Raw genomic sequence first — 10,728 nt, forward strand, 5'->3', positions numbered from 1 at the left:
TTCAACACCTCCTAAGCTCTAGTCCATCCGAACAAAAACTTGCTGAAAATGGAAAAAAATCAAACAAGCACAACATTTTTTTTTTCATTGAAACAATATTCATGAAATGAGAGCAAATCTAAATCGCTTCGAAATAATTATGTATTGCTTATTTCATAAATCGATGATACAATAATGGTACATACAAATAAGGGAGTCGATGATGTCAAATACTCAACAATTCTTATTAGTCTGAGTAATTCATAATTCCCCTTTTCCTCTAAAAATATCCAGAGGAAAGTGAAAATGAGCAGTGGATATGATTTATACGACTGTAACCCTAATCACATCTGAAAAATGGCGGGACTATATGTAGAATTACACGACTCTCCATTCATGCAAGCATCATTTATATAACAACCCGTGAAACAAGGAGTCGGTGATTTTTCACTGACCAATCCACTTTGAGCCAATCAGATGCAAGGATTTCAGTAGCTGATAACAAGCAATGAGTGAGAAATCACTGATTATTATTATTAACGAAATGCTCCCCAGATAAGCAATGGGATCCCTGCACTGGTACTGCGGCCAAGGAGAAATGTGGATTGCATGGGGTCTGCACGAATGGGACCCTTAGCGGTTATGATTGCCAGTGCGAATGTGATCACCAAGGTCCACACTGTTCTTCAATAAGTAAGTGATGAATAATACGTAGCAAGTTACTCCATGTCTCACAGCGTGTTCAAAGTGTGTTTACAGTGTGTTCATAATGTGTTCAAAGTGTGCTCATAGTGTGTTCAAAGTGTGCTCATAGCATGTTCACAGTGTGTTCACAGTATGTCTACAGTGTGTTCATAATGAGTTCAAAGTGTGTTCATAGTATGCTCACAGTGTGTTCACGTGTTCACAGCGTGTTCATAGTGTGCTCATAGCATGTTCATAGTGTGTTCAAAGTGTGTTCACAGTGTGCTCACAGCATGGTCATAGTGTGTTCACATTGTGTTCATAGTGTGCTCATAGCATGTTCGTAGTGTGTTCACACTGTTATCAAAGTGTGCTTATAACATGTTCACAGTGTGTTTACAGTGTGTCACAGTGTGTTCACGGGGTGTTCACAGACAATCACAGTGTGTCTGTAATGTGTCCACACTGTGTTCACAGTATATTCAAAGTGTGTTCAGTGTTATCAAAGTGTGCTTATAGCATGTTCACAGTGTGTTTACAGTGTGTCACAGTGTGTTCACAGACAATCACAGTGTGTCTGTAATGTGTCCACAATGTGTTCACAGTGTATTCACAGTGTGTTCACAGTGTGCTCATATCATGTTCATAGTGTGTTCACATTGTGTTCATAGTGTGCTCATAGCATGTTCGTAGTGCGTTCATAGTGTGTTCACATTGTTATGAAAGTGTGCTCATAGCATGTTCACAGTGTGTTCACAGTGTGTTCAAGCGGTGTTCACAGTGCTTCATGTTGTGTTCACAGTGTGTTTGTGTAGTGTCCACACTGTGTTTACAGTGTGGCCACAGTGATTTCACTGTTTGTGAATATGCACTTCATTGCCTTCTGTCACAAACCCTTGTTCTGTTTTCTTTCTCTCAAACTTTCCCTATTCTTTTTTACTTCTTTTCCTCTCTCTCACACATTTATGACCAAGGTGGAATTCCCTTTCAAGCTAATTTTATTATAGAGATTTCTGAGTTTGACGTAAAGTAACTAATTTTATTTATCAATAAAATAAATCTTCAAAATGATTTGAACAGTTTTATTGTAACCAGTATACGTGCTTGAATTGCGGAAATCAAAGATTTTTTCCTCTCCGACATATTTCATGAGATTCAGTTAATTAGCAATTAGCAGATTTTTTTTCGAATAATCACAATTTACCCACGTTGCTGACATTTGAATATTCTTTATGATATTTCCAGTAATATAAAACTGGAACTAACTAGATTTATGTGATCACCAATTAACCTTATTAACTATCAGCTTAACACGATTGAAAGGCATTAACTTGAATCATTACACGACTTATTCGACCCGTATAATTACAATTCATTAAACCCATATATACATAAAACTGTCATTTACCCCTCCCCCCAATATTTGATACTTCCATTCCTTTACATTATGATCATGCTATAATGAAATCAAGTGTGTCGGGTTTTTTCAGACAGCGCTAATTATACAGTAAGAGGGGTAAAGCAAACTTATTTCCTCCAGTCGCCCGTGACCTGATTTTAAATAAAATATATTTTCAAAATATGAAATAAACGAGGCATGCTCCATGCGCTTAGTTGCGGGTAAGGGCAAATTTTGTATATATTATGTCATGACAAGATAAACATTTAATTTTTATCCTGGATATTTTTTTTCCTTTCTCATCCATCCATGTGTTTCTACCAGTTTATCGTTCTTAATACATCCGATCTTTTCGCATTTACTACGGGGAAACTCTCTACAACGCACCAATCCTTCTAAAAATGCAAGTCAAATCACAATGTCGAGCTAAGTGGCTTTTGTCGAAAGCTGTTGGACCGGGACGGCATCGGAATCTCTGGACAACGACGCAATTGCAATTGCTCGTCCGGTACGTGCAAATCTTCGGATGATCTGCCGTCCCGGTCCACCAATTTTCGACAAAAGCCTCTCAGCTCTCCATTGTGATTTGACCTGCATTTTCAGAGGAATCGATGCGTTGTGTAGAGAGTTTTCCCGAAGTAAATGCGAAAATTACCTATTTTTGTTTTCTAGTACTGGATCTACCAAGGCTCGGATCTCCGCTGGGGATGACTGATGGCCGGATAAGTGCGGCTCAAATACGGCTGATGTCTCATATAAGATGCATCGCTGTTTCTACCCCTGGCATTGTGTGTGAAGATATCATGCGACACCATGCCATTATGAAATTTTTCATTTCCAGTTTCAGGCCAAGCAACATCTTCGCAGAGGTTGATTTGAAATGCCCGCATAGAATCACCGGGATCGATTCCTTATTGGCCAGTGGGGAACTGTCGCATTTCCGTTTGTCCTTAAGCGACGTCACTGGGGAACAATTCTATGACGCTATGGACGCATGTACCAATAAAACTAAGGTATAAAATCAGGGGCAGATTGAGGATTTTGCAAAGGGGGGATTTTTTTGTACAGGAAAAATTGACAAGCAAAAAAGGAAAAATTGATAAATAAAACAAGAGTTATAAAACCAGAGGCGGATCTAGGATTTTCCAAGGGGGGGGGGGGTATGCTTTTTGTACAAGAAAAATTTGACAAGCAAAAAAAAAAAAAGAATGAAACAAAGTTATGGATCCGGGATTTTCCAAGGAGGGGGGGGGAAGGCTTTTTGTAGAGGAAAAAAATTGACAAGCAAAAAAAAAAAAAAAAAAAAAAAGGTTTTCATTTGCATTGCAAATTGAGGTCCAAAAATCATTGTAACCTATGTTCGATAATTTTTTTTTTAAATGTGCATTTTATTTTTATTGTAATCCTTTATGTTTGGATGCGAAATAAATAAAAATAAACTTGAAACTTTTGTTCCACGAAAAAAATTGACAACCCCCCTAAAAAAGGGACCGCACTTGCATATTCATGACATATTCCTAAAACAAGTGTTTGTTGTACATCTCAAGGGGGGAGGGGCACGGGCCCGAAGAATGACATAACTATGTTAATTATACTTTTTAATCTACAGACATTTTCAATGAAATGCCTTGTAAAAAAAAATAAGACTTGGCCGAATTTTTTTTCATGACACCGATGGAAGAGCAAACTATTTTTTTAAATATAATCTATTTCCTGAATTATATTCATTAGGTATTTGTTGCAGGTACATATGGCCTATTAGCACCGGCTATTGCGAGGATCATCAGGATTTTGATACCAGATCCGAATATCACTCAATTTATCTCTATGGGAGTCGAATTCTATGGAACGATTGAAGGTATATAAAGAAATTTAAATCTAGCAATGAATAGAGTCGATGCAAAATGAGCATAATGATCGATAAAAATAAACAGCACGGTGACTTTCGATCCAGAAATGATGTTTTCAGGGGTTCCATGACATTTGCTCTGGCGACAATTGCTCCCCTGTTAATTCCAGCCACTAATGTATCTGAGACGAAATAAAGCCCGGAGCAATTGTCGCCGGTGCATATGTCGTGTCACAATTTTCATGTGGTAAAAAGAAAAGGAGAACATAAAAGAAGGAAAATGAGTAAAGAAGAAAAGAGATCATCAAAAGGGAGCTTTGGGTTGTAAAACTCTATATTTGATTTTGGTATGGATCATAAAGAAAAATACTAAATTAAAAAGTAATTCTTAGACTAAACAAAATATGATCTAATACCAACAAACAAATTTCAACATTTACAGGAGAAGGATTGTCATTATATCAAGCAGATTGCTAGAAAAAAAAGACAATCCCAATAGCACATTTACTACAAGCACTAATTATGGCCGATGAAGTGTTTAAGGAATATACCGGGTAACTATCACCAGTCCTCGCCTGGGTGGAATGCACCACTCCTCCCTGACCTTTTTAAAGGGTGGAGGCTGGTTTGAGCATAGGGTGGTGCACATCCAGGGGAGGTGTACTAAAGTGGTATGAGGGGGGGGGGGCTGCACGTCTTGGGCAGGTGGAACTAAAGTGGTATGAGGGGCAAGGGTGCACGTCTTGGGCAGGTGGAACTAAAGTGGTATGAGGGGCAAGGGTGCACATCTAGGAGAGGTGGAACTACAGTTAGGAAAATCAGCCGCTGAAAGCAAAAGAAGGGTACATATTTCGTTTTGCTTGCCAGTGTCTGAACTCATCAGCCTCAGCGGGAGGGTGCACGCGCATCCAGTGCACCCCCAGCCGACGCCCTTGTTTTCGTTGCCGATCTTCATTAATACCCACCTAGATCCTATTTAATAAAGGCTTGTTATAAGTATAATGGCAATCAAATTGAATGATTTCAGTAGCTTAAAACTGTTATTGCAATTTTGTTATTGTAACAAGCTTTATACACTGTAAAAAAGTTCATCCAATATTGGGTAAAATGGGAACACGCATGTTTGCTGGGTAAAATGATACCAAATACGTTGTAAATTTTACGCAATGTTGCGCTGAAATTTACCCTTAAAACATGCATTTTGTCCAATATTGGGGGAAAAATTACCTGACATGGATGCATGTTTTAGTTCCCTTTCTACCCAATATTGGGTAAATTTTTACTCAATCATTTTTTAGAGTGTGAAAGGGCTCCTGATTTGTATTATTTATATGTTAACATTGCATACCAGTCGCAGGGCCAGTGGAAATTTCAACTCCAATGAAGGAGATCAATGGTCCCGCTATCATGCTTTACCCGCCAATACCGCCCGGTGACATCGTAATAAACTTCACCCTCCAAACTAATGGTGTCGCTAGCTTCATCGCCTGTGACCATCCAAAAGGAAGACTAGTGTCTATCGCATCAGGTCGCTGCCGTGTTCTGGGTAAGCTATATCATCAGCAAAATCAGTATTTAGAGTATCCTTCCCGAAGTATATCCCTACTGTAAAGACCGCAGGTTACTCAACATAATTGCAAATTAAATCTTTGATCAACAAGTGCGTTTTCACAGAAGACTTACACAAATAAAGAGTTTAGTTGCAAAAGGGGTTAGGTCCACTTTGGACCATTCCGAGAAAAAACATGTTTTTTATTCTCACTTATTGCAATATTCTTATGAGAAACTAAATTGTCATGATGTACTACCCTATCATGTGAACATATAATTGGGTATAAAAGAAATCTACCTGTCTTCTAATTTGTTCCTATATATTAAAAAAAATATATATCATAGTGGACCTAACCCCTTTTGCAAGTTAACTGAAATGAATCCAATCTCTTTTGATTAAAAAGGTGATTTTTCTTTGCCACCTTTATTCACGTTTTCATTTGAATTTCAAATTGTCTTTGGTATCATCAGAGTGACTAAAAATTTAGAGGTGTAGAGACAGAAAACAATAAAATTCATGAAAAATGGACCTAACCCCTTTTGACAAAGGAGTTCTTCAAAAGAGTTTAGTTGCAAAAGGAGTTAGGTCCACTCTAAGAAAATCATTTTTTTCAATTCTTCCATATTGCAATATTCTTATGCGAAATTGAATTTTCATGAGAACATAGAATTGGGTATTAGAGAAATTTACCTGTCTTCATATTTTTTAAGATATTCTTTTCCAAAAAAAAGTCTGTGTGGACCTAACCCCTTTTGCAACTAAACTGAAATGGACCTAAACCCTTTTGAAAAAAGCGAATTTTAATTGCCATTTTAGTACACTTTTTAATAGGAATTTCAACTTTTCTTCGGTATCATCTTAAAGAGCTACTAAAAATCTATACATTAAGACATAAAAATCAAATTTGAAAAAAAATGGACCTAACCCCTTTTGCAAGTGAGCTATTATTACAGATCGAGTAAGGCCTTCTGTACGCACGTCATTGGTAGATGCCTTATGTAGCACCAGGGTGCCTTTGCGTAAAGAATTAGAACTTTTTGATTTTGCAACCATGGCAACTACCATGGTAACATCGCTCAACAGCCAATCAAAATCAAGGTTTCGACGGTAGTTTTCATAATGACACAAATACAATAGTTCTAACTCTTTTATGATTTATGGGCCCCAATGGTCACTGTTGGAATGCGTCGTACCTACTGTCAAAGGGCCCATTTCGCAAAGTTATAAACTATAATTGCAGCTTTGCTATTATTGTAACTATCTTGAAAACCTGAATTTCTATTGGCAGTTGGGTCATGTTACCGACCTAATGGCATATTTACAGTAGAACAGATACAATCATGGCAACGTTACCATTATGTAAACTTTGACAAAGGGTCGGGGACATCAGCAGCCAATCAAAATGACGGTTCTATGATCGATACCATAAAGGCAATTCTACCACAGTTGTAGGATAAAACGATCCTGTTTCCCCTTTATTTTTACTTTCAGTCATTGATACGAACTGCAAAAACATGGTAAGAGTACGTTTCAAAGGAACAGCTACTGGAACTGATGAAAGGATAAGACCAGTTGAAAGCAAATACGTGCTAGTGTGGGAGCAGGATATCATCAGGAAGGAGCGACCGCTGAGGGCGCTGATCACCCTGACAGAGCTACACAATGACACAGAGATGATCACATTTCAACCACATGGCCAGGTTGCTCGTTCACTGAACTTCTCGTGGCGCGGGGCTTCTGGCGGCGGAAGATTGGTGTCTGTTGGAGTATCAAATACTGTTGACGGACGATTCAATGATTGTGATTTAGCTGGTGGTGACGACGATGGAGATGACACTGATGGCAAAGATGGTGGCGGTTGTCGTGATGATGGTGGCAGTGTTGGCGGCGATGATGGTGATGGTGATTGTGGTATTGGCAATGATGATACTGTTGCCAGTGATAGTAAAGATGGAAATTCACTTTCCACACATTGGACCTTTTTCTCACCACACTTCTGTGTCCCATTCCATTAACAAACGAATGCAGTGATTACACTGCCACGTGGTTGCAGAATCATGCTTTCTTAGCAATCAGGTAGACAAATCGCCATCACTTGTTATGAATTGTAGTTGTAACTTCAGCCATGTTTTACTTCAATTCAATTCAATTCAATTATATTTCAATCATAAAATCATAAGATATATACAAAGTAACATGCAACAATCGAGATTTAATCTAATGAATGAAATTGGAGACTAATATGAAAGTTAAAAAAACTTGTAAGTCATAGTCCCCCAAAACATGTCTATGATAATATTATTCAAATTCAAAATAACAAAATCTTGTTTGCTATGTACATTAATAACTGAACTTTTTGTCATGCTTTGATGGTAAAGCAATCATTCACAGACAATTTTTCTAGTATTTCAATTTAGTGTCAAATATGGTGCTAGATTTAACACTTGATACAAGTACACTACAAATTTGTCTACACATACACACCACGGTTTAAGTTAAACCGAAGTTCTGAATACAAGCCTTTTGATTCACAATTTGAAAAATTGATAAGGAATACTTGTCTGTCCTCACATTTCGTTTAGAAATGGAAAATATTTCAAAGCATTTTTCGATACTTCGTACTTTTCAAATTTCTACTTATTTATTTTGAACAAATGGTACGAGTCTACTGTATTTGGTTTGTACTTATATTTGTTACCCATTTACAAAAGTAAGCTCAATGTTCTTGTTGTCCTTTTTTCATCGTTGTTTTGTATTTCTGTAGGCTATTTGTGATGTGTATGTGGAAAATGATACAGAAATAAAATAATCCAATTCATCAAAAAAGAACAATTATCTGATTATATCATGACCTCTTCCCTTCCACAAAAAGATCGAGTGTTTACGCATACATACAAATCACTAGGATTATATAATAATTTTAACTTGAAATATGCTAATGAAAGTGTCGTTAATTTCCATTAATATTGTCAATGAAATGTAATATTGGTTTCGTATTTATTAATGATTTGTTCTTTATTCTGTAACACCATTTTAACAAGTTTCTCATAATGTTGCTCTATGGCTTTTTTTTTTTGGGGGGGGGGTATCTGTTAATGATTACTTACAATTAAGCTTTAAAAAATTAGCTAACTAAAAATAAATATATCATATTTACATGCATACCCTGGTTTTTCTACACGTTTGGCACCCCGGCCGCGTCAGACCAAAAGACGTTAAAAGATGGGAGCTGCTGCTACCCTGTTTGGCGTTCAACGATTAAAGGGATAGAGCCTCGTCGATCTGGCGCTGCACAGCGGCTGCCGGGCCCACGATCGATTGGGCAAAGCAAATTTTCGGAGTATTTCATTTCGTGTCTATTTCGAACAATAAAATATGGATTTTCATCATTTTTTTTTCATGTATAGTGAAATCAGGAAGCTTTGAAAACCTGATAGATCTACAGACATTTCCATTGTTTCTGGACAGTCCATTTATATTTTTCTAAATTAAATTATGAATTTTGAAAATATCTTTGAAAATATGCTAGGAATGTTTTGAAAATGTAGTGCATTGCAATGTTGATATTATGTGATAATATTAATAGTTGTATTCGTCATTTCATTATAATAATGATGATAATAATGATAATGATAATAATAATAATAATCATTATCATCATCATAATAACAATAGTAATAATAATAATAAAGATTGCATAATCGAAAGCTCTCTCTATGCGCTTTACAATGTAAGACATAAATATTTACATATTATAAAGCAAAGTAATTGCAAGAAATCAACTAGCTGTAAAAATAAAACCAAGCATAATTAAATCAAAGTTAACACAAGATATTTGGCAAATAGCATGTAAATGTATATTAATTATTGTAAGATTGGAATTTCATTCGATTTGCCTTCCATACAAACGGCCACACATATTAAACAATTCAATCGTCACAGCATCTAATAGTTCAAGTACGTTTGTGTGTATTTTTCTCTACCTGTTCATGATGATCACGTATATGTATATAATAATAATAATAATATACAAAATTTATAAATTGCTTTACACGGAAGTTTCAAAGCACTGAGAAATAATAAGAAAAAATATACGTTCAAGATATCTCAGTAAAAGAACAACAAACAAAATGAAAGTGAAAACACTAATTAATTATACAAACAAATATAGAGATAATCGGCGAATATACAACTTAAATATAACGGGTCGAAAGTCATGTGTGTAAATTCAAATAATCCTAATGATTAAGAACACAATCCGACATAAAAAATCTAAACACAGTATTATGATTAAAATTAAGAATGCAAACTAACTGAGGGGTATAATTTCATACAAAACACAATGAAAGCGAAAGATAGGATAGTGAAACTCATTAAAAGAGGTGGGTTTTAAGGAGGGACTTTAACAGTTAGTTCTAACCGCATACATTCGTAATTCCGAAGCTTCGTTATTCCGAAGGTTCGGATATTCCGAAGGTTCGTTATTCCGAAGGTTCGTATTTCCGAAGGTTCGCAATTCCGAAGGTTCGTTGATCCAAAAACGAAATGAGGTTCGAAATTCCGAAGGTTCGTTAGTCCGAAAACGAAATTATTAACGAACCTTATTTTATTTTCGGACTAACGAACCTTCGGAATAACGCCACGAATGTTCGGATTAGCGAACCCTTTAACGTTTCGGATTAACGAACATCGAGGTATAGGCAATTTACGTGTTTCGGAATTACGAACCTTCGGAATAAAGAACCTTCGGAATTACGAACCTTCGGAATTACGAAGTGTAACCAGTTCTAACGATGGTGCCTCACGAACATTAATGGGGAGATTTTCTTTCCAGAGGTTAGGGGCAATAACTGAGGAGAATCTGTCACCGTAGTTTGTTTTGGCCAATTGGCCACTCGCTAGAAACGATATGAATATGGGTTATCAAGAAATTCAATATCAGCGAACTGTAACCCAACATAAGTTATGCATTGACATCACCGCGCCGCCATCTTAGAGGCTTATTTACTCCATTACCTTGCATGCGTAGGTAATCTGCAGCTGGCGCATCTCTGACATCTCCGTTCCCATGTATCCCTATATCCTCTGAGGGAGGGTGCTATGAGATTGTGACGTCACATGCATACTGTCTAAATATTCATCTGGTCTTTATATGTTGAATATATCTATTAATCTTCTTCAGCTTTTAAACTAAGAGAAAATATTGATTTACCTTCTAATTTGACTATCTGGAGACAAGTCGGACAACTATGTAGCGCCATCTCC

The 10,728-nt window shown here is 36.6% G+C and overlaps 1 protein-coding gene across 1 annotated transcript; it reads left to right on the forward strand.

The window, feature by feature from the left end:
• The first annotated feature begins 5,268 nt into the window (after window positions 1-5,268).
• LOC129263048 (uncharacterized) lies at window positions 5,269-8,282 on the forward strand. Its single transcript, XM_054900982.2, has 2 exons — window positions 5,269-5,457; window positions 6,955-8,282. Exons 1-2 carry the CDS (start codon window positions 5,292-5,294, stop codon window positions 7,476-7,478), a joined length of 690 nt encoding a protein of 229 aa, XP_054756957.2. The 5' UTR covers window positions 5,269-5,291; the 3' UTR covers window positions 7,479-8,282.
• Window positions 8,283-10,728: the final 2,446 nt, after the last annotated feature.

The sequence above is a fragment of the Lytechinus pictus genome, chromosome 6 (assembly GCF_037042905.1).
Source record: "Lytechinus pictus isolate F3 Inbred chromosome 6, Lp3.0, whole genome shotgun sequence".
NCBI lineage: Eukaryota > Metazoa > Echinodermata > Echinoidea > Temnopleuroida > Toxopneustidae > Lytechinus > Lytechinus pictus.

What these genes read in the sequence shown, in the direction of transcription:
- LOC129263048 (XM_054900982.2), top strand. Translation starts at nt 5,292, where the DNA reads ATGAAGGAGATCAATGGTCCCGCTATCATGCTTTACCCGCCAATACCG. An exon ending in AGGTCGCTGCCGTGTTCTGG is followed by an intron (nt 5,458 to 6,954) that starts GTAAGCTATATC and finishes TTTTACTTTCAG; the next exon opens with TCATTGATACGAACTGCAAA.